The sequence below is a fragment of the Choloepus didactylus genome, chromosome 16, assembly GCF_015220235.1.
Source record: "Choloepus didactylus isolate mChoDid1 chromosome 16, mChoDid1.pri, whole genome shotgun sequence".
Taxonomy (NCBI): domain Eukaryota; kingdom Metazoa; phylum Chordata; class Mammalia; order Pilosa; family Megalonychidae; genus Choloepus; species Choloepus didactylus.
Window position 1 is genome coordinate 16,930,538 of NC_051322.1, and position 25,234 is coordinate 16,955,771.

Consider the following 25,234-nt stretch of genomic DNA (forward strand, 5'->3'; position numbering starts at 1 on the left):
TGGAGCATAGTTACGAATGCCGTAGAACTAGAGCTGAGTTTGCAAAACACATTCCAGTTAAACGCTTTCTCTTGTTGCCCATATTAAAGAGGCTTCGGATTTTGCCATCTCTTAGAAATGAATAGTCAAATGACTGGAAATTTCAGGATTCCTTAATGAGGAGGTAGGTAGCTTAGCTAAAGTCAACACCACTCTTGATTGTGCTGACCTGCACAGAGGGTGAATTAGTATGCTTGAAAGCTGAGTGTGGTGAAGAGGTTAGGGAGGGAGAAAGAGCACTTCGATGCTAAGGGACTTATATGAAAGGCAGCCACAGGGGGGGAGGACATCAGGACAAGCACCAGGTGGAGGAAGGGAGCATGGAGCTGCACCGGTAACGCGGTCCGCTGTATAGATTAGTGATGATGCAAATGCCCATATTATGCCAGGGGAAGACTATATCGCCATTTCTTCCAGCTCCCATATACTAGGCAGTGTGCCCCTTTCAGGGAGAGCAGACTCTGCCATGGAAGAGAATGGTTTGGGTTTTGTTGTGTTTGATGAAAAAAGCAAAAGGGTGATTAGCATTAAATGTCACATAGGATGGCTCTGACATATCCGCGACAACAGCCCCACTGGCTGCAGCTGCCTGTGTGCCATCTTCATCCACCTCCACATACGTCCTGTGGATGACTTTTGATAGGTACAGATTAGGACTTAGAGAGATTCCTGTAAGATCGGCCTTTGTTTCATCAAAGATATCCGTAACGCCCATGCCCTGTAGAAGAGAACTGAGATCGTAGCTGTCTTCCAGCGTGAACTGGGGGAAGGAGACAGCTACCATTTCTTCAGACATATTTTCTGGGCTGGTCCAGGCCAATATTTTTTCATAAGTGATTTTCCTTTCAAGCTACAAGGGGAAGAAAAGAAGATTTAGGGTTAGATGACACATCAGCAAAGAATGCTCCCAATTACTTCTAAGGGCCTGAGGCAAATTCGAAAGGTGGTGACAACTTATAAAGTCTTTCCCTAAGCCTCCAAATAGTCTGATTTCATTTAGAACACCTTCAAGTAAATCTCTGTCCTCTTTAGGAGAAGTTACGGAATAATTTGTGTTCCTGAATGGTTTGGCATCAGACCAACTAGCTTTCAAAGCTCAGCAAAGATCAGTTGATTAGTTGGGTGAGGTTGGCCAAGCCTTAGCATTCTGAAGTGTAGTTTCCCCTTCCATAAAACAGAAATAAGATTAGACTCTTGCAAGGATTAAACAAAATAATGTATTTAAAGTACTTAATGTAGTGTTGGGCACATGGTAAATTTTGAATAGAAGTTATTGCTGCTATAATTACTATACTGACAGTTCTCTCTCTCTCTTTTCCCCTAACCCCAGGTCTAACTCTTTCCTCTCCCCCAGGCCAAGCTGAGCTTCCCCAGCCTTCATTAATTCCTAACAACTAATCTACCACAGTATCAGTATCTCCACTTCTATTAAGGCACACAGACCACATCCCCCCACCCCCCCAAAAAAAGGATTCTGCTAAAGATTCTTTAGTCTATAGCAAAATAGTCTGAGTTAAAAGGTCAGAAGTCAGCAATGCTGTTTCATTTGTAACAATTTTCAAGTTACTCAGCATCCCAATTCTTTGGTCTGGAAAAAAAAAATTGCGGAGAGCTATGAGATTAGAGATGAAACTCTTATTCTGACTTTTTTGGCCTTTGCTCTTTAGGTCTAAATAAATGAGGAATAAATATCTCATCTAATTCAGATTGTTAGAACTTCTTTTACATCTCTGGCAAATTAAGTACCATCCTTCCTCAGAACCATGGATGGGACATAATGTTTTTCACCGAATATCTATAATGAAATATTTTGTAGAGACGTGAAAAGAAAGATTTACCTCTTCCAGGCCCTTCAGGTTATCTGAAGAGCTAGATGGCAGCAAGACAAACATGCTGAGCTTCCCCTTTTTATATCTCATTTCAAGGATCTGTGCCTTTACTTCCTCTATGAAGCCAATTCTAAATAAACCCGTTTGGTTCATCATCTTCACAGTCTTCTTTTCATTCTGTAGTAAAAAGGTAGGAAGTCACAAAACTGCCGTAAGTTCACAGACACACACAGCCTTATTGTCACTGGCCCCAAACACCCTAAAAACAGGGGTCCTTTAGGGTGAGAGGGGCCTGTACCAGAAGCCCTGAGCCTCACCAATGACCTAGCAAAAGAGACTCCTTCTCCCACTGATGATGTGACCCTTTCTTTGCCAACACTTCATCTTCCTGTGTTTGTAATCAGTTCTTCAGCTTCTGAGACTACCGACTGGTAAACCATCTCCCCAGGCATCTGCCCACAGTGTGGCTAGCAGGAGGAAGCCAGGCCAGCTTTCCTGCCCTTCCCCAGCCTCGTGGCCTCATGCCAACCCCTGCCTGGTCTTGCGTGGACAACCCCACCCCAGCACCAATGGGACTCATGGTTAAATGTTAATCATCTACATGCTAAGCAACAACACCTGTTCACCAACACAGGCAGAACTTACAGCAATATTTTGCTTTAGGAGAACTTCTCAAGAATCCAAGGATTTTTAAAAGAAGAAGGAAAATGTTGAGAAATCTGGATTCATGGATCTCCCAGTGATTGAGGCTGGGATCCCTAGTCTATAATAACATAGAGTGAAAACACTCTCCCCATTAGTGATGGGCACTACTAAGGAGAAATCCAACTGTGCCGGTTTGAATGTATTGTGTCCCCCAGGAAAAGCCATATTCTTTGATGCAGCCTTGTGGGGCAGACGTTTTGGTGCTGATTAGATTTGCATGGAAATGCACCCCACCCAACTGTAGGTGATAACTCTGATGAGATATTTCCATGGAAGCGTGGCCCCACCCATTCAGGGTGGGTCTTGATCAGTGGAGCCATATAAATGAGCTGATGGACAGAGGGAATTCAGTGCAGCTGAGAGTGAACTTTTGAAGAGGAGCCAAGAGGGACACTTTGAAGAAAGCACAGGAGCTGCAGATGACAGACATTTTGAAGATAGCCATTGAAAGCAGACTCTTACTCCGGAGAAGCTAAGAGAGGAAGAGTGACATTTTTGAGGAACTGCAGCCTAGAGAGGAATGTCCTGGGAGAAAGTCACTTTGAAACCAGAACTTTGGAGCAGACGCCAGCCACGTGCCTTCCCAGCTAACAGAGGTTTTCCAGACACCATTGGCCATCCTCCAGTGAAGGTATCCAGTTGCTGATGTGTTACCTCGGACACTTTATGGCCTTATGACTGTAACATTGTAACCAAATAAACCCCCTTTTATAAAAGCCAATCCATCTCTGGTGTTTTGCATTCTGGCAGCATTAGCAAACTAGAACACTGACCATGACCCAGATACTCATCTCAGCATATTCCTCACTGGATCTTCACTTCTGATTTTTGGAAAAATTAAACCAAAAAAAAAAAAAAAAAAACCCTAACCCATATAGGTCATTGTCCTCAAAGTGTGGTCCTTGACTGGTGCCAGTTCATGAACTATTGTACTAACCCCCAAGGAGGAAAATGTAGAAACTGCGAGGAACTTTTTAGCAACTTTTATAGCAATAGGACAGAGCAATTTTACGTGTGTTGAAGTTAATCATAAGAAACTGCATTTTTAAAATTCTGTGTGTATATTTCATTTTTCTAGTAATTCATTTCTATTATTTTAAAAGATGATTTGTCCACCACAAATTGGAGTGAAAGTTTGAAAAGTATTGGTTTAAGCAAATATCATACTTTTGCATTAAAGAATTATGCAGACCACCTCCAAGTCATAAGAAAGTGATGTCCGACATTTTTGTTTGCTAGTTGATTGCCATTTAGAAGTCATTTCCATATATAAACAACTTTATCAATGTTAGTCAATGGGCAGGCTGGGGTAAATAAACTTTTCATGTAGCTGAAATGTCACTAGTAGAAGTCTCAGTCCTGAGTTTTTCTAAGACTCTCCTGAGCCATCATCCATGAACCCCCCCGGAGTCCTCAGGCGCTGAGCCTGCGGGAAGTGGAATCATTTTGAGAGGCTAGTGCAGGCTTGGGGCTCTGCGAGTTCCGACGGCCACCTAGGAAACAGGGTCCCGAGCAGCATGAACGGAGTGGAGGATGTCAAGTGGCGCCTTTGGTGGCCGAGGGGCAGGGAAGCCTGTTCAGATTCAGATGGCTCCTAATAGCTCCCAGGCTGCCAGCCTGCAGATGAAGGCTGATGCTTTCCACCAGCTTCCACCAGACAAAAGGGCGGCATCCCAGGTGCCTAAACCTCACCGTAACGTCGTGGAAGGAGAGGAGTCTCATCTACAGCTGAGCGCGTGCAGAGTTTTTGAGAAGGACTTGCCCTTCTCACAATATCACACTATTGTGATATTGTGATATTGTGCCCTTCTCACAGCATCACAGCTCACAAGTGGGGGACTGAGATGTGCCCTTTGGCTTTCCTCCCCTTTGACAGCCCATTGGCTTCGAACGCAGGTTTTTGAAGCAAACACTCATTGATGTGGATCCTGACAAGTGAATTTGGCTAAATTACTTAACCTTTGCATTTCCCCCCTCAACTCCTAAATGGGAATAATATCACCTATCTCAGAGTGTTATAGTGAAAAATATATGAAATCATGAAGGGAAAATGCCCAGAGCAGGAGCTGGCACAAAAATGCTCAATGAACTTTAGGTAATGATTTTCATTAAGGACAAAATGTTCTTGTCCTAAATGTATGCCATAACCCAGAGATCTGAGTTGAGATTCTGATATACATCGTGCAAATTGTCCTTAGTGGAAATTGCGAGCAGATTATCCGGAATACCATGCGTTCCAATACGGTACCTCATTTATAGTGAAGGGTGCGTCAACTGTGTTTTCACAGTCAAAGTACTTTTCCCACTTGGACTTGAAGCAAACAGTGTTCACCAGCACCAGCACAGTCGTGTTGTCAATAGAATCCTTGCCAAAAAGTTCCTTGATTTTACCTAAAGAAAACGTTCCAGAGAATATCCTGAGTATGAATTATACCAAAAGTGTTCACACAGATGGATTTTTTTTAATGATGCTGAATATCTCCAAGGCTAGAGAGTGTCTCATTCAAGATCCAACCCAAGAAAACTAAACCATGATAGTCCTGGAGGGGGACGAAGGAGCTCTCTCCCCATCCCTGAAGGGGTTCCCGTTTCAGAACTCTGTAACTGAGGGAACCACCTTTGATTCTCTGCAGGATTTGTGGTTGGACATATCCTCAGACATCTTATACCATGGTTTATCTTTCAAAGTGTAGATCCTGCCATTGACCACATTAAAATCTCCTAGAGGAAAGAACTAGCAAATAAACTTCCTAGCTCAAGCACTCTCACAGCATAGGATATATGATTACACACATACAAAATACACATATATGAACTAGGCCATGACCGAAAATATTTTGTAGGAACTTCCACATGCCCCCTCTCATTTCCTCTCACATCAGTCATGGGAGGCAGGTAGTGTTATCTCTTCTCTATAGAAGAATAAGGTGCAGACAAGAAAAGGTGAGCTCACACAGGTGGGAGGCAGCAGAAAGGCCAGCTGGGACCAGTCCTGGGGCCTTTCAAGTCCTGGCCCAGCTTTGGGACTTCTGCCACAATCCCAGAGCCATGGACCTCAGGCGGACTGGAAAAGTCCCATGCTATCAGATGATACTCCATTTTTAGGTTCATCCTTTCCCACCTCAAAATACTAAAATCACCAGCCACTTGAATGCATGCCTTAAGTTAAGAAGACGACCCTTCTACTCAGAATGTGTGCAAATTCTCTTGGGCATGGTCTTACTCTGAAGGAAGGAGAGCTTAAAATATTCTCTGACAAACAGACAGTGACAGAGTTTGTGAACAAGATACCTGCTCTACAGGAAACACTAAAGGAAGCACTACAGACAGAAAGGAAAAGAAAGGAGTGAGAGGTTTGGAAAACAATTTTGGGAGATAGTAGCACAGCAATGTAAGTACACTGAACAAAGAATACTGTGAATATGGTTGAAAGAGGAAGGTTAGGACCATGTGGGACACCAGAACAAAAGATGAAAGATAAAGAATGAGACTGTATAACTCAGTGAAATCTAGAGTGCTCAATGATTGTAATAAAAGGTACAAATACGCTTTTACATGAGGTAGAACAAATGAATGTCAACATTGCAAGTTGTTAAAAATAGGGTGGGATTGGGGGGGAATACAATCAATGCAAACTAGAGACTACAATTAGCAGAAACATTGTATTATGCTTCCTTTAATATAACAAAGGCAATATACCAAAGCTAAATGCATATGGGGCTGGGGGGCATAGGGGAAGGGTATGGGACTCCTGGCATTGGTGATGTTGTCTGACTCTTTGTTCTACTTTAGTTTAATGTTATCTTTCCTTTTGTTGCTTTCTAGATGTCATGTTTTATTCTCTTTCTTTTTTCTTTTTCTTTTATCTCCCTACCTTCCTTGACTCTTCCTCCCTCTTTGCGGAAGAAATGCAGATGTCCTTATATAGATAGTGCAGTGGTGCTGAATACATAAATACGTGACTATACAGGGAGCCAATGGTTGTTTACTTAGGATGGAATGTATGGTGTGTGAACAAAATCGCCTTTAAAAAAATGGGTTGATGAAGAAACCTTGAGGACACTATATTGAGTGAAATAAGAGAGACACATAAGGACAAATATTGCAGGGTCTCGCTGATCTGAACTAATTATAATATGCAAACTCATAGACATGAAATATAAGTTACCAGGATATAAAACGAGGCTAAAGAATGTGGAGCGGTTGCTTACTATGAGCAGAATGTTCAACTAGGGTGAACTTAAACGTTTGGAAATGGACAGAGGTGATGGTAGCATGTTGTGAGAATAACTAACTGCTGAATGGTGTGTGAAGATGGTGGAAAGAGTAAGCTCAGAGTCACGTATGTCACCAGAAGGAAAGTTGGAGGTTAAAAGATGGGAATGTATAAAACAGCGTATCTTATGGTGGACAATGTCCATGATTAACTGTACAAATATTAGAAGTCTCTCTCATGAACTAGAATAAATGTATGACACTATAACTAAAAGTTAATAATAGAGGGGCATATAGGAAAATATATACCTATTGTAAACTATATACTACAGTTAGTAGTATTTTAACATTCTTTCATCAGCAGTCACAAATGTACTATACCAAAACTATGAATCAATAATGGAGGAGGAGGGGTTAGGGGTATGGGAGGATTTGAGTTTCCTTTTTTTGTCTTTATTTCTTTTCTGGAGTAATGAAAATGTTCTAAAAATTGAAAAAAAATAATTGTGTTAATGGATGCACAGCTGTATAATGGTACCATGGGCAATTGATTGTACACTTTGGATCTTTGGATAATTGCATGGTATGTGAACAATCTCAATAATCAACAACAGCAGCAGCAAAAAAGAAACCCTAAACTCTAACAAAAACATTAGGAATATTGAAACAAAAAACAGAGCTTATGGGAAAAAAAAAAAACACTTTAAAACACGAGACTATGAGTTCCATTTACTAAAGAAAATACTATTTTTAAGAATTGGGGAATTTTACAGAGGGAAGAGACGTTCCTATACCTACTGCCTCATTTTACAGATATGGCTACTGACAGCCACAGACATCATGAACACCAAAGTGATTGACTAATTTAGCTGCACTCAGACCCCTAGTTTCGTTTAGTGTTTGTATTATTTTCAATACAAGCATCACAGCAGAGAAGCACCTCCACCAAGTCAACCACAGGCAGGATATGGGTATTTCACAAAGAACATTATCCTAAAGTAGCAAACTTTCTATGTTTTCTGGAATGGCAACGTACTGAGCAAGCAAAGAAGAGAAGACAAGAAGGACGGCAGTTAGAGAGTAGGGGGTCGAGAGAGGTCAGTTCCCAGAAGGGGTCATGGCTGATGATTCCTATGCATGGCAGTCAGGTGTGTTTGATGAGCTGGGCTGTCAGCAAGCAAGTTAGAGCACCAGGTGGTATTTACATGTGCCTGGGAAGGATTGGTCACTGCAGGAGCTCCTCCCCTGCAAGAAGTCCTGGCCAACAGCCCGGCATTGTCCACTTGGAACTTGGACACAGAGCCCTCTCCCTGCCACCCAAGGCATCATCCGTACAGCCTGACTCCTCTTCCATCTAGAGAGTTCCTTTTTGCTGGGGGCTGAATCGGCCAGAAGGGGAGCTTCATATTAAAATATTATTCCATTTATTTTACACTCAAATTCTCACCACTTGTCACCATCTTTAAATCCCCTTTCACTTGGAAAACACCTATGTTTAGTGAAAAGGTGATGAGTTAGGATTTTACAATCTCCATTTCCCTCTGAGTAACTAAAGTGTCTTCATAATCTTACTTTTTCACTGACCCCTTGAAAATAATAGGAATTAACATTCTGCTGGCATTGTGCTTGGCTGAAAGGCATTTCACCTTCATGATGGAACAAAGGAGCAAATAATAAGTAATAATAGTATCTAAGCATTTAAACCTGTTTGACACCTGCAAGACAAGCTGTGAACGCAGTCTACATCTGTGAGCATCTTGCCCCTGGCAGAGCAGCAATCTGAAACGCTGGGTGGATGGGTTCTTTTTCAGATTGGAAGGAATGCCAGTTATAATCTGGTTTGTTCTTTCTCACCTTGGGATTGAGATTCAACCCAGAAGTTAATCTCTTGTCTGGACTTTTCACTGTCTTTCCGGAAGTCAACACTTTCAATCGTTGTGTGGTAGAATTGAATCACACCATCTATATATACCTGTTAAGTTGGGATAAACAGAAAACTACTAGAATAAAATGATATAGTTGATGCTAACAGTTAGGGGTGAGGCAGTCGTGAGGAGCCTAAGGAGAAAGATGTCTCTGGTCTTTTGACACTGGAGGAGCAGACACACAGGTCTCTGCTCCCAGTCCTATTTAGCCAGAGACATTGATTCCGGTTATTACACTGACCTTAGGAAGAGAACGTTTACTCTCGAAGTAGTCCATGATTGGGAGGACACAGTCTTTTCCTCCCAGGTATACTTGAACAATCCATTTGTGGAGATATCACGGGACAAATCACAAGCCATTTGAGATTTGAGAGATTAAGCTATGAAATGCTTCTCTTTTCAAGAAATAAAACCTACCACACAAAATTGCATTTCCATTGTAAAGGACCACTTTCATTTTTATCAAAAGTAGGTTATCCCATCCCCTAACCAATCCTACCCCAATCAGCTGGGTTGCACGGGTGCCATTGGTGACGCCCCTCACCTTTATAGCTGAGCATGTGGCTCCCTATAGTGGTGAGAGAGGAAACAAGCCCAGACTGATGGGAAGTCTTGCTCTAGGTGCAAAGTTGTTTAGCCACAGAGATAAATGCAAATGCCGTCTGCATCTGCTACACCACTCTGCTTCTTAAGAGCAGAGTGAGCACCACAATGTCATGGGTGGCGGGGTGGTTACAAAGGTGGTTTCAGACACATGCCTGGGGGAGAGTCAACAGCACCAGGAGCTATGAAGTGCCTCTCTCAGGCACCTGGAGAGGGAAAGACGGTCGTGAGAGAGCGCCATTATCAAACCCACACAGGCTCCCAAGGCTTTTGGTCACCAATGGACACTTCTTCTACCCACTCTATTCACCCACAGTGGGTCTTATAAGCTACCCATGTTGGAAACAGATGTGGAAGGAAAGAGGTGGGCCCTTGGCACCCCACTGTCCACGCCATGTCACCCAGTAAAGGAAGATCCTGCTCTAGATGGCAGCTGAAAAGCCCAGCTACTCATTCGTCTTCAGGTCAGGGTGCTACATGGTGGCCGCGAACACCAGTCCCATGTGACTCACCGGACTGATGGGGAATTCCTGGTCTCCGTAAAGTCTGTTGGCAATGCTTAGCATGCAGTCAGCTCTGATTCTGCCCAGCTTGGAGAGGAGCTTCCCGAAGTAGCAGCTGAGTGCATCACTCCCGTCATTTGAAGAGTTGTCCTAACAAGAGAAGAAGCAAGATGTGATCTTAAGTAGGGGTCTCAGAAGAGTTAAACGTCACTAAAGTGTGGGTGCTTTGGACAGAAGCAAGTTGGATCTGCCTAGGGAGATGCAGGCTGGGGGGAAGAGAGTCATGGGGCAGGTGGAAGCAGACCGAGTGGGAGCTCAAGATCATTCAGGAAAAGTTTACCTGGGGGCTCACCAATACACAGTATGTTTTAGATTGATGAGCCCCATTTTTTTCTGTATTCAAAAGGACACAAACTAGAGACAATCTCCTCTCCCCCTCCTCTTAAAACTTTCTAAGGTAGGGGGATATACAACCTGGAGAATAGCTTTCCTGCCACTGGTGTGAGTGTCCAATAAAGCTTGAGTGTCAGGACAGATTTCAGCAAGAAATAGACCAGGCAGATGTGGTCGAGAGAGTAGGCATCCCGCAGCTGCTCGCCACCCCCACTGCCCTTTGCTGTGGACGTGCTCCCATCTGGGGACCTGTGGCCTTGGTAGCAGGTGAGTAATGGGGCTACGATCTACGTTTCTTTGAGCTTGCTCTTTAGGAAACCAGCTTATAGCCAAGAACATAGAAGACGCATAATGAGAATGGAATTGTAAGTCATATGGGCTGTTACTGCTGTCATTTTTGACAACCAGGACCTTTTGTTTTGGAATGGGCAGCCATGGCCAATGTGTAGCCAGAGTGACCAGCTTGTAAAAAAGAGGGGCAGGAGTTTACGGCAGCTCACCTGCAAATCCAGAGAACCTGTGGTCTTTTCCTGCTCTTCCAGACGGCTGTCAGCCACAACTTTTCGTTGGTCGCTTTTGAGACAGGGACTGGGTTCTTTGCTTTCACTCTGGGAAAATTCACTGAAGTGTAGCACCTGCGTGATAATAGAATGAAGTCCTTCAGGAAGTCTGAACAGTTTCAGAAACATTTTTATAATGTGACTCCGATGATGAGTACATAGACAAACAAAACAATCAACAACAGTTTAAAGGAAAGTATAAATTTCTTTCAACTTGGGTTGTGAGGAGAAGTCCCTTGGGGTAATGTGAAAGCTGAATGCAGCCAAACTCAAAGAATCCAAGAATCCAGAGCCCTGCAGCCCAATGTGGGATCCTCAAGACCCACGGCCACATGTGGCTACTGAGCACTTAAAAAGTGGCTAGTCTGAACAAAGATGAACTGCAAGAATAAAATGCACATGGATTTTGAAGACAGAATGAAAAAAAAATGTAAAATATCTCATTAAAACTTTAATGTTGATTACATGTTCATATGATGCTATTTTGGATATATTGGGTTAAATAAATGAGATTATTAAAATTAGCTTCACCTGTTTCTTTTTACTTTTTTAATGCGGCTACCGAAAATGTTTAAATTACATGTGAGGTTCTCATCATACCTGCATTGGACAATGCTAATCTAGAGCCTCAAATCAATCAAAGGAGCCAGGACAGCAAGAGACAAGTCATCGGGGCCCTGCTTAGGCCAGGCTTATGGGCAGGTGACACCTGGAGAAAGAAAATCTGAGACCTGACCTGGAGGATGTGGGCCACGATTTAAAGCTAATGGGATGAGAAAAGAGCACTATCTCAAATCTGAGTGAATGAATGAAGTGGAGTGACCCAATAAACTCTGCCTTAATCTGTTAATTCAAATCACGCATATTCAGGGATCAACAGCCATATCCGTCCATGGCCCTGTGCTGTGTGCTGCATCCAGGAGGAAGACCAGTCACAGGGGCTCTCGGTGGACTTGGCTGTTCTAGTCATCGCCATTCATTCATTCTACAAGTGTTTACTGGGCAGAGGCAATAAGCCAAGCACTGTTCTAAGAGGAGAGGGGTGGCTTTTCCAGGGATGCTCAGGGAGGCCAGAGCGGCTGGCCCAAGGGAGGAGGTAAGAGATAGACACAGGGTGATCAGGGGCTCAGACCCACACAGCCTCACAGAGCACTGCAAGGACTCGGGCTGGTACCATTAGTAAAATGGAAAGGAGTTTGCTCAGGTGAGAGACAGGATCTGACCTAGGTTTTAAAAGGATCTCCCTGGCGGCTGCTTTGGGAACACTGTCAACAGAAACAGGGAAGCCAGCAGGAGGTTAGTGCCATATCCAGGTAAGAGAAGGTGGCAGTCAGAGCACTGGAGACCAGGAGACAGGGCTGGTTCCAAAGAAGTGTCAGCAGGATTCTCTGACAAATTTGATGAGGTGAGAGAGAAAGAAGTCAAGGATGAGGCCAAGATCCTTGGCCCAAAGCAGTGGATTCATTACTAGTATTTATGGAATGAGACAGGAAACACATACACATATTTCAAAATACTTGCAATATTGATTTTGAAAATTATGAACAGAAAGACAGACAGACCTGCAGACAGACAGAGGCAGAGACGATGAGTGGGAAGAGCCATCAGGCTGGTGGGGCGGGGGTGGGCATCAAAAGGAGGTGGAATGGAGCTGAGCCTGAAGAACGGGAAGACGTGAAGCCAAACGAAAGCAACGCCGGCGTGGACTCGGAGAGATCCCGGGCCTGACACAGCAGGCTCAGCACCTCACTTTGGTGTGGACCCAGAGTGTGGGAGCCTGTGAAGCACCTTAGCGGACGCTTACCTCGTCGATCTGACGTGCACTGTCACTTCTAGCCCCCAGACGGACCATGCCGAAGGCAGCCGAGATGCTCAGAGGACAGAAAAACATGTTTTTATGACGATCAACTTTGCTTATCTCTCGGAAGAGATCACAGCAAAATCTGGTGTTTGCTGCAACAAGGCAGTCCATTGTGAAAGTGATACCGGGCTAAAAGCAAAAAAAGAAGAGAGAAAATGGTGATTGGAAGAAAATTGGTAGGTAAACAGTTCTCATTTTAAATACCCAAGACACAATCATATATGATTACTCAACGTGCTATTAAAAACTAGAAAACCGAAGTCATCATCATCCTGGTATATAGATATTGGTATCAATATTGATATTGACAAAGATAGAGATCTACTTTCATTTGGTGATGGAACTTCCTTCATTCAGGTAAAATAAAGTCAGAGGCTACTATTCCCCACAGTCAAAATAGCAATCAAAAAAGCTTCGTTCTACCTGGTTCTTCTCCACAGGCTATGCCTGGTTCTGCCCAAGCCTTGCCGCTCCCCTCCCCTCAGTATTCTGTGATGGAAGTAGACTCAGCTCATTGCCCCGTGATCACATTCTCACCTCCTTTTGACTCATTGCACATTGCAACCAATAGGACGTGAAGCACTTTAATCAGTCGTCAATATTGTTCAAGAGATAATAGACCTTGAGAGACATTGGGATTTAACAGTCATCTATTAAATCTCCCCATGGCACAGAACCAAAGTAATAAAGCAACTTCCCAAAGGATAGAGTCCTTGGCCTCCCCTAACCATCTATTCCAGAAATGTCAAGAGAATCTTACATAGCTCTCTCCCAGACCTAGCCCTCTCCAATGGACATGTTTTTCCTTTTGTCCTCTTCCCCATGGATGGTGTGTGCTTCCACGATGGAAATGTAAGGCTCCTTATTTGTGTGTGTGAGTGTGTTTTTTATCATCAGAAGTGCTGCATAGGAAGCATCGTGAAATAGTTATTGCACTGAATTGGATGGTGTATACTGGGTTTAATGGTTTCCCAGTTTAATATAGACTGTGTCAGCCTATAAAACCTAGTTCAAAAAGATAACATTAGGGAACTCTTGTAAAAAATATGCCAGGCAGGCATGTGCCAAATCTTTAAAATTTATTAGCTTTAATCCTACAGCTCTGAAAGGTAAGTATTATCAGCCCCCTTTTGCAAACAAGGAGACTGAAGTCTGGGAGACAGAGCCATAGAGATGGGATTCAAGTCTCATGTGGATGGGGCCCCAGATGAAGCTCTCTTTCTACTCTTGCTACTACTTCTACAAAGACGCTCCTCAGCATAGGATGAGCTGATTAGATACCACCCACTACAGAAGGGTACTTTGAACAAATCCACTTACAGCCCATTGTTGTCCTTAGACCTTTTTTTACCAAACTGGTACCTGATTCGAATTTCTCATTTTGTGTCTGCGAAGCTGGATCCGGGACATATTTTGCATTTTAAAAGTAACTCATGCCAGTCAACTGGAGGCCCTTAAAAGCAAGGATTTCAATGTGATGAGGTCAATGACAGTGCATCCCAAGGACCTGGTCAAAACCTTTAGTATGATGAACTGTTTCAAGCAAGGCAATGTGGGGCACTGAAAGAAGCACAAACTTTAGAAGCAGTCACACATGGGTCTGAATCCAAGCTTTGCCATAGGTCCTGGCTTTGTGACCTGGAGCAAATAACTTAACCCTGATCCCAAAGACTATGGCCTGCTAAAGTTCAAAGCATCAGAGGCTATGGCTCCTCCATAGGGGCATCCAGAAGCGGGATGCCTTGAAGAAGAAAAGTTCATCCACACCATCACCGAAACCTGGCTGCTTGCAGATTCAAGAAGCTTGCCTTCCTCCATCACCTGCCTCAAAAATTTTAGCTCTCACATGAACTAATCTCACATGAACTCATAATCTAGTTACATGAGAATAGCTTTAAATATATTTGGCAAGCAAAATGAATCCCAATATATTAGTGATACACCTGAGTTAAAAGATAAAAGTTCCTTAAAATGTTTGCATTATCCCAGATTCTAGCTAATCAAGACCTTTAGCTAACTGGAACATTTTAGCATTCTATTTTTATAAAAGAAAGGAACTGGGAATTTATTCCAAAGAATCTCTTACCTCCTTCGCCTGTCTTTACAGTGCTTTACGGCAAGAGTTGATGTTTATTAAGGTAACCAGATACTAAAGGGACTTGGAGGTAATTTAATGCAGTGGTTTCCAGCTTTTTAAGCGTCAAGGCCCTCTTTTTCAGTCCTGTCTGCCTTATGATTTAAAAGATTTTGCTTACAAATCTGCATTTATTAAGGAATTTGTTCTCTTACTTTTTGCTACCCAAATGCATGTATAACCACCAATCATGGTTCTGATTGGCATGGCAGAATTGTATGAAGGTGCTTAACTTCCAGCTAGAAACAAATAATATTTTCATTAGTCTTTTTATCTCTTTTGTGGGCAAATATATGATTTGCCTTGGGCTTTTTTAAATTAACTATTACTTGAAGACCCCAGATTAAAAATTAACCTTTACATTCCATCCCCCGTAGAACTTAAATTATATTGAATGTATCAGAGTTTTGAAAGCAGGGAAAGCCAATTCATTGTTACAGTTTAGAAACAACAACAACAACAGCAAAAAGCAATCATAGGCTATATTTTAATCAGTTTGTTCAGGAGCAATCATCTATAAAAGATGGATTTTTTCCAAGTAATGTATGTCCTGGGTGTGTCTGGAAATTCAACAATGCCTCATCCCTAAGAAATCTACATATGCATATGTGGCACAGAATTATTTTCAATCTTATTTAGTTCCAGTTCTCAATATTCATCTTTGTGATATCTTCTATCACATAACAACTTTGAAAATAACACACTTTAAATTTAACTTTAAAATGTCATCTGCTTGCAATTTCTTATGAGAAAGGATATCTTCCTTGTAAGAGTTTAACTTATGCAAATTGTTTTAAAAATAAATTCCTAAATATTAATTATCTTAAATTAGTACCATCTTTTTTCCAAAAAAAAGAAAAAAGTGGTTTTTTTTTACAGCTTTTGAGGCATCAGTACATGTTATATTATGTTGTTTTATTTCTCTCTGGCTTTACTACTAGTGTGAACCCTCTCAGACTTTCCTCCAACTTCTCCCCCAAAGCGTTAGTTAGTTGCCACTGTATACAATATCGACACCGTCTCAATTTTCTCTTATTGCAGCCATCACACTGCAAGGTAATTCTTTTTTTATTTTTCTGCCTTTGCTTCCAAACCACAATACTCTTGATAGTGGATGCCATGTTTTTTATTCACCTTTGTGTCCCCTCAGTAAAGATCACAGAATGTGGCTCAGAGGAGCACTTAAATATTTATGGATTTATTTGCTATAATCTGACCCCTTTTTCATTGTAGATAATTCTGTTTAAAATAGTTGATGATACTTTAGGATTTTATATTAACTCTGTATATATATATACATATTCTATAAATGGCTATAATCAATACAGATGTTACATAGTCAAATCAATTTTGATTAATTTTCTATTACATAAGAAATATCTCACTCATTAAAATATAGTTTTCTTTATAGTGAAAATGTAAAAGTTTAGACTAAATACCTGTTCTAACAACCCATAATATTCTGAGTGGCATTATTCTTTCCTCTATATAGTAGGAAGAAAAAAAAATTATACTCCAAATATATTTCATATCCTATATTTTCCATAATGGCAACAAAGCTATTAAAAACCCAAGAATGAAATTCTAACTTTACACAGGCAGATGCTATTCTGGTAGAATAAATATTCAAGTAGATTATAGTAAACTAAATGATAAACGATATCTAAAAGAAATATTTATGAACAGTGCAATCAAAAGCATTTGCTAACATATTGCAAAACAAAAATTTAAATTCACATTGTTTAAAATATAGATATTCCAAATGTCACACTCTTCTATATTCAGAAATAATTCATTACATGATGAAATGCAAGGTCAAGTATGTGAAGGAAAAAAATTATTCAAGTATCCACTTTTCTAAAAATCAGTCAGATACACCCAAGATCAGTCCCAGACTGTTGGGGACTGAGAGAAGCAACAGATATCATCACTCTTTCCTAGTCAGTACTGTCACATCTGTAGAAAATCCAAAACACAAAACAGCTCCTTTTTACTTAAAAATGTCTGGCTTAAAAAAAATAGCATATCCCTTGGTCTCAATCACATCTCCTTTGTGTTTCTATTATTTAAAATAATTTTCCAAGTGCAATATTCATTGTTAAAAATGATTTTAGGCAATGCAAGCATTTACCTTCTTGCCTTCAGCGTTGCTGCTAACAGCTGGCCAGGTTAAGCTTCTATCTACAGCCTCTCAGCAATGGAAACATATAAACTCTGCCCCTCCCACGATGGCACTTTTCCAAGTGTTATTTTGGAAGCCAAAGTAAAATTGGCATTGATTGACTAAAGAGGAGAAAAGATGAAAGTAAAGAAAAGAAATGTGTGGCAGATATTTTTTAAAATAAACTGTCATGAATTTACCTCTGTAACTTTTTTATAAATTGTTTTAAAAGCAATAGATTTAATTTACAGGCTGAATATTCAAAGAGCATTTAATCAGTTATAGGACTTCAATAACAACTACACTACCAACTAAATTAAATATTTAACTTACTATGCTTAAAGTTGTCTTTGCCCTTCCCGACTCTATCTCTTTATAAAGCCCTCATACCAGTGTTTTGCCCTCACCTTACAATGCAAATCCTATACTAGATAAATAGAGAAGCAGAGATCAATTTTACTTTATATAACCATTGCTCTGTTTGAGCTCTTCTCCCTGAATTTCTATTATTAATCTAAATTTTTTTTAACTTCTTACATAGGACTTGCAAAGAGTGTTTTAAGCCATTTTCAAAGTTATTTTCCTAGAGTAGCCCTGCAGAGATTATTATCTGATTTCCTACTAGAATAACTGAATATCAATCAGAGGATGGAGAGAGAGAGAGAGAGGAGAGAGAGAGAGAACGCCAAGAAGGGATCAGCTTTTAATTCTAACTTTCCAAGACCCTGAAATGTTAATGACTATAAAGTAAAGCATTTGGGAATTGACATGATTTAAGGACAAAAGAGGATTCCTCTTTGTCCTGGTTCCCTTTCTGATTCCTTTGTCTTCCTTTTCTAGCTTCTTGTCTGACAATAAGATTATCTGAGCTCCAACCTCATTAATATAATTATATCAGCTATAGGGAAATTCAAAAGAAAACTTTTTTAAAGCAGGAATATAAGCTACTTAGGCAGATAAAATACACATGAAACAAATAAAGACCACTTTTATAAGGTATCAACCAATTGTAATTAGTGGTTGAGCATCAAGAGGTTCTCTTAGTTCTCAATAATAAGCATAGAAAACAAACATGCAAAAAATTTTCTTAACTCCACAGTTATTTAAAAATATTTGTGCTTTTTTTTTCTAAATACTTCCACAAAAACCTAAAATCATTACTTTTAGGTTGAGTCTGAACACTCATTATGATTTGCAAGAGGTTGGGAAGTTTTAACCTGTGAAGCGATGAATGCCACATGTCGGCTGACCAATGACATGGGTTGCTGCTCACACCCAGCCTTCAGAAAGTGTGCTATTTACATTTGGAACAGGATGACTTCTTGCCTGGCTCTCCAAATTTGTGGGTGTCTGTTTGTTATTGTTGGCTGTTGATATTCACATTACATTGAGCTCCTAGGTGCCCGAACAGATTCAAAGCTTGTTTGGATTTCTTTAATCTAGGATTGCATCTGTTTATCCTCTCAAAGAACCAAACAAAGATCTGATTACAGGTGACTGTGCCCTACAAACCTAAAAATTTGGTGTGGTGTAACTGTTCAACCAGTGATGATAAAATCAACCACCAAATGTAGCTAATTATTTGATAACTCAATAGATCACTAAAGAAAGTTGGTCTCTCTGATATAAGTGACTTAAAGCATGAGAGAATTACATTAATGTTTGTAGAAATTTTGGAGATCAACTACCCTGACAGTGTTATTCAAAGCAAGGTAAAAAAAAAAAAAAAAAAAATTTCAGTGCCAGCAGACTGTAAAAATAGAATTTGTTTCATGAAGTTCGATGATTCTTCCTAGATGTGTTACTACTCATCACAGGTTATGAGCCAATCAATTAACCTCTTGGTAACTACTCATTTTCTGCCTGGAATTAAAAATTCAGGGATGCCAGAAGGATTCACCTGTCTAAGTCTCGGCCAGCTTGCCATGCAAAACAATATGATTAAAGTTCTCCTGTGTGGTAAAGGCATGACTTTTGAAATACTGTAGATGCTCATTTTCATCTTATTTTATATCACAATACGGAGCAAGCAAAATACATTGATGGGAAAAATATCAGCATAGAGATCTTCAATCTAACGAAAAATCTATCTTTTTATCTAAGCTAGGCAGTTAATATCTAAAATCCTAATATCATTTGGATTTTCAAATATTCATCGTCCAGACTTAAAAGCCCGGGTCACAATATATAAAATCCAAAAAGAGAGAAAAGTTTCCATTAAAACAACGAAAAGTAGCAATAATAAAACTAAAACACAATAAACTCGGTTTAACACTGGCAATCACCCTTAAGACTTCACTTACCCTGTCCCTAAACACCCTCGGGTCTCAGGCCCCAAACTGAAGCCTCCAGGATTGGAAACAAAGCTAACTGCCTGCCCGGATGGGACGAAGATGCAGATTAAAACACAGGAAAGTGATGAGATGGCACAGATGACCTCGGAGAAAAGAGCAGCTCATCTGGAGCCAGTAGATCTGGGCTCTAGCTCCTGGTCTGAATCCACTATCCTGAAACCTGGAGCAAATACCTCATGAACTTCAATTTTCCCACCCATAAAAAAATAGGAATAAGATGGTCCTCCTCACTCTAATATGTTATAAAGCTATTGGTAGAATAATCACATAGAATTAGTACGGCATAAACCTTTTTTTTTTTTTTTTCATTTCTTAGCCAAATCTTTATGACATGTATCTGTCTCTTCTATAATTGTAAATCAGGGCATATATCTTTTTTGTTCATCCTTCAAATCAGGGTTCACAAACTACAGTCCAAGGGCCAAATCTGACCTGCCATCTGTTTTTATAAATAAAGTTTTATTGGAATGCAGCCATGCCCATTCACCTACTGTTGCATATGGCAGCTTTCCTTCTACATGCAGGGTTGAGTAGTTGTAACTGATACCTTATGGTCTGCACAGTCAAAAATATTTATTATCTAGCCCTTTACTAAAAAAGTTTGCTGATCCCTGCTCTAAATGATGAAACAACATAAATTCTTAAAGGCTATGGATTTTTTATATCCTTGGAAATGTAACCTCTCCTTACATAGAACAAAAATTATATTAGAAATGTAGTTTCTAAAATTAAAAAAAGGTGTATTTGGGTTTGATCTTGACCCAAGGCTAAGCCCCCTTTAACGGAGCAGTAAAATAATGATCCAGCTATTCATTTGTTGCACAGCTATTTATCGAGTGCCTGTTATGTGTTAGGCACTGGGTGTACAGTGCACGAGAGCATCTCCATCGGATACACTAAGAGTTTACAATCCAGACGGTATTACCTGCATCTACATGTATTAGTGACAAGCCCTTGCACACCCATTATCTCCTTCAACCCCTCCCATAACTCAAGGATGGAGACAGTGTAATCCCAATATAACAAATGGGAAAACTAGGACTCTGAGAAGTTAACTTGTTCACAGTCACAGTGCCTGAAAGTAGCAGAACAATAGCTTTAGCACCTCCCTGTGATCTCAAGAATAAAGATCTGCAATGCACAGAGCTTCAATTCCAGGGCAACCAGCCCCAAAGCCACCTCCACCAACAGCAACTCCTCTACCCCCACCACATACCTGGAAGCCAGGGAGGTCCATCCCAAGCCGGGTTCTGTGCTCCAGTGAAGTCAACTGAGAATCAGGTAGAGCAGGGAACAGGCTGTCCGAGCAGTGCCAATGAGGAAGGAGAGGTGCTGGGCAAGAAATTCCGTGACTTTAAATAATGACCATGAATCAGAATAATTAACCTATAAGGCAGGAAAAAAAGACATATTTATGATCATTAACTCAATGAACTTTAAATTAAAGTAATTGTCTCTAAGGTAATTGTATCACTCCTTTAGAACAAAGCATTCCACCAAGACAGCCTCTCATTTCTGCCTACTATTTTCCAGGAAGCCACAGGGCAGAACTACGTGCTGCTAGAAAGGCCCAAATATCAAGTGTCCCTTCCTATTCTCCCTAAACAATGCACAGAGCCCTTTAAGCACAATGGAACACTATCAGCTCATAATCTGTAAAAGGAATACAGAAAGTCCAAGAAGAATTTTCTTTGTAGCCTGTCCCAATATCCCCAATAAGAGAATTTGGTATTGAGAGAACTGTATGGTTCTGAACCAAGTATGAGAGAAGTCAGGTATCATAAACAATTTTTTTTTTTTTTTTTGCCTCTATGACCTCCTCAATAGTGACTGCAGCTCCACAGCTGTCTTAGATAGTTCACTAGCATCCTCACTATTAAAAGTTTTTCTTCTAACATCTCAGAAAGAGCCTCACAAGTAAGAAAAATGCTCCCTCACGCCCCACCAGCCTTTCCTTCTGTCGCTCTCCCTGGCTCCTTCACTTCACCTCTGCCTTCCTCAACTCCTCCATTCACTATCCCTTCCACCACTGCCCTCTGTCCCACCCCACACCCCACCTGTTTCTCCCCTCACCCCCCACCCACCTCCTTGATCTCCGTTAGGGTATTTCAGAGGGGTGAACAAACTCACCAGGAATCAACTGTCAGCATAGAAGAACAAAGGCTCTTCTTCAAAGCGTGGTACATATTTTGTGAAGGAGAATAGCACAGCCTGCTAGGGGTTTTCGAGATATTTAGAGGTCATTTAGTTCCATCTGCAGCCTTAAAGCAAGGCTATGCCATTGAATTTCCAAAGAAAGGCTCTTCCTCTTTATGTGATTTCAAGACAGTACATTCCATCTCTGTGGAGCCCATCCCTGGGCTATGAATGAGAGGGTCATAACTTAAGGAGCACATACTCTCCCCCACCACCCCACTACATGAGAAAATCCCGTGGTGCTGTGGGACGTTAGAGTCATGATTTACAATGGTGGGGTCCTACCCTATAAGCCAGAGAATCAGAGAATCTGAAGGAACTTGAAGGAGAACATAATTTGTAAATATGAAATTAGGCTCGCCTGAGCCAGAGTCAAGCTACCGGATAATAATAAAACTGAGCATTTAGCTGTAAAAGCAATAAAACCTCTGAATTAGGGAGACAGTAGTAAATTCAAGATAGTAGGGTGTAAATGAATTTTAAATAAGACGTCATTTGAAAAATTTGAAAATATTGAAAAATATAAAGAAAAATAAAGATTATTTATAAACCCATCAAAATTCACAATTTCCTTTTTTTGCTATACAGTCTCTTTTCACATAGTTGAGTTCACACTACATTTGTGATTTTGTGTGATGCTTTTTTCATTTAATATCTCAACCTACCTATTTCTCCAAATTTTAAAATTATTTTCCTAAGAATTACTTTTAAGGACCATGTGAACATGCCATAAATTCTCTTCCATTTCCTTAATAAAGTATTTAGGCAGCTTCCAATTTATAAAGCTATTAAAAATCTTGGTTTTTAACATTTTTTTATCTGAATCTCAGATTGTTTCCTTAGAGTAGATAACTAGATATCAAATTACTGGATAAAATGAAAGCACATTTTGAACACTCACTACATCACGTCAAATTGAACTCCAAGGATTCCCACCGGCAGTGTTTGGAAGGGCTCCCTCTCCCTTAGGTTACTTTTTAACCAGTTTTTCTCTCCTAAAACTTTTAACCAATCTTATTTCTCCTACAGAACGTCCCAGGGAAAGCAATGAAAAAGATCAGCATTCCTTACCACGCCTCTACCATCAATCACCGTTCTGCACAATAGACAAGTTCTATGATTGTTTCAAGTCAGGTCTTGAGCATCTTTCAAACTAGTCTCTCATCAGGGGGGTGGGGACAGGGTGTGACACCTAATTTTCTGAGTCCTCTTAAGGGAACACCAAAGGCAAGTTGGTGCCTACCTACCTTGTATTTTTCCCTGTGACTCTTTCACCCCGTTGCAGTGCTCTATGCCCAAGTACTGGGTTTCTCCAGTGGCACCTGCAATGACTTACACTTTGATGAATAGAATATTCTATGGCAAACCCTGCAAAGAAAACAAGCTTCAAAAACTCCATTTGTCTGGTGATATTAACATCTAAAACTGAAACTCAGATGCAACCATGCGTGTGGAGGTTATCCATGTGGCAAGTTGCTTTAGCCAATGACCAACTGGCTTCTCCCTCCTATCCTGAGGGTTTCTGGGTGAGTGACCGCCCACCACCATCTCTCCCAGTGTACCTGGGGACTATGACTCATTTTAGAAAATCTCAATGCCAGACGTCAGTATGAGTACTCAAATGGAATGACAGAATGGCAAGATTTTTTTGATGTTTTATTTGGAGTGGAGGCAGGGGCTAGGCCAATAGAGGGAGAAGACTGAGAATAGACATTAGCTCCTGGACACAGGCACAAGCAAAATAACAAAGTTGTTGGCACCCTTCCTCATCTCTTCCTGCCATCCACTCTTCTCCCACATCCTAGAACCCCTGGCTCCCTATTTCTGGAGATAAATGGCAATGAAAACATTGCGATGAGCAGGGCCTCCTAGCGCTTTGTTGAAGAAGGGTATACATTTTGTGCGTGCTTTCTTTTTTCACACCTCCTTATCCACTCTGATTGAGCCTTTGGAAGGGTCTTGGCTGTGGCAGCTGATGACAATTACTAGAGTCCTTGAGAAGAGTCACAGTCACAAAGAGGGAGCAATGCAAAGAAAGAGGAAACCACCCTGGTAGTTCTTAGCTCTTAGTTCTCTTTGTCTCTTCGAGAGAGTGGCTGGTGACCTCAGCCACTTGAATGGTGGACATCCATTCAAATAGTGGTCAGAAATGAAAGGGAAAGTTGCAAGAGAAATTCATTCCTATGAAATTGTATTCCATTCCTTGGACTTTTGAGGAAAGAGTAGAGGAATTATGGGTCAATTGAGGGTATTTGACTCATTCAATTTATCTCAAGTGAACTCCCTGATTTCAGATAGTCCGAGGCTCATCGATGACATGTAATAAATCTAAGGTGCAATGATTATGCATAAAAACCCAAGAATATAACATATATATGTATTATTAGTTCAGTCTAAGAATCATGCTCAAACTTAAGAGAGGCATCAGGATATTTGCTGAGAAAATTCTGCTGGACTTATTAAATGTGTGATATTAGCCTAGTCATTAAAACTTACAGAGCCTCAGTTGCTTTACAGTAAAACTGAAGATTAAAAGAAATGTACGAAGTAGGTACATCTTAGCTCCAAATTCTGATGCTGCCAGAAAAAAAGGGGGACTAACGGTGGAATTTAGGGTGGCAAAGAAGAGGGCCGTGAATCAAAGTTGGTGACAAAGAGGTCAGGGAAGGCCATATCACTCGCTCTACCTTGCTCTTGTGATATAACAAGAGCCAACTTGTCAACTGCCTCACTGAGGCCAACATGCATTGTGTCCTCAACTCAGTAAGTCAGGCAATCCAGTCACAAAAAGAAAGCAGATTTGTTTGGACTGACTTGTTCTTAGTAAAGGCATACACACTACCTTAAAATCTTTCTGTACTTTTTCTGGGAATGCACATCAGGCTTGTTTGCAAGATTTACTTCATTCTGGTCTTCCAACTTCCTAGAATTTTTCCTTATGATTGTGCAACATTCACCTTTGGTTATATGAGCTGCCTTTTGTCTACTGTGCAGTGTGCTTTAAAATCTAAACTGATCAACAAGCCCTTTTGGAGCTGCACATGTTTCTTTAAATATTGTGTTCTGTTTTCCGTTCATCAGAATTCCTGATTATGGAGTCAGAATTTCATTTTTAGCCCTCTTGAGGTATAATCCCTTTCAATGTCTCAGAACAAAGCATAATAAATTTTGTTGAGTTTTTTAACATGTACAATGGAAAGTCAATGGTACATACTCTAGTAGTCCCTGCATTCCTTACCTTCAAATTCAAAGATGACAAGTTCATTTGTCCTCACATTCCTTTGGTTTCCATAGTGCCAGTTAGACACCATATACAAAAATTAACTCAAAATGGATTAAAAACTTGAACTAAAACTAAAAAACAACTTAGAGCGAAACTAAAAACTCTTAGAAGAAACATGGAAGTAAATCTTTGTGACCTTGGGCAATGGTTTTTTGATATGACTCCAAAAACACAGCAACGAAAGGAAAAATAAACTGAGCTTCATCAAAATTTAAAATTTTTATGCTGCAAAAGACACCATAAGAAAAGTGAAAGGACAATCCACAAAATGGGAGAAGATAAATGCAAATCATACATATGTTTAGGGACTTGTATTCAGAATATGTAAAGAACGTTTAACAACTCAACAATAAAAAGACAGATAACCCATTTGAAAAATGGGCAAAGGGCATTTTTCCAGAGGATATATGCAAATGGACCATAAGCACATAAAAAGATGCTCAATATCATTAACCACTGGGGAAATGTAAATC

General features: G+C 40.6%; 1 protein-coding gene across 2 annotated transcripts; it reads right to left on the reverse strand.

The window, feature by feature from the left end:
* Positions 1–484: 484 nt before the first annotated feature.
* On the reverse strand, positions 485–12,744 carry SERPINB12 (serpin family B member 12). Of its 2 annotated transcripts, none has more exons than XM_037806336.1 (7): positions 12,577–12,744; positions 10,773–10,847; positions 9,829–9,969; positions 8,643–8,760; positions 4,822–4,964; positions 1,878–2,045; positions 485–889 (listed from the first exon to the last, which is right to left on the reverse strand). In XM_037806336.1, the coding sequence occupies exons 1-7, from the start codon at positions 12,742–12,744 to the stop codon at positions 485–487; spliced, it is 1,218 nt and encodes a 405-aa protein (XP_037662264.1). The 2 variants fall into 2 exon arrangements, with proteins under 2 accessions (XP_037662264.1, XP_037662263.1); XM_037806335.1 differs by having other exon boundaries at positions 10,713–10,847.
* Between the last annotated feature and the right edge of the window lie 12,490 nt (positions 12,745–25,234).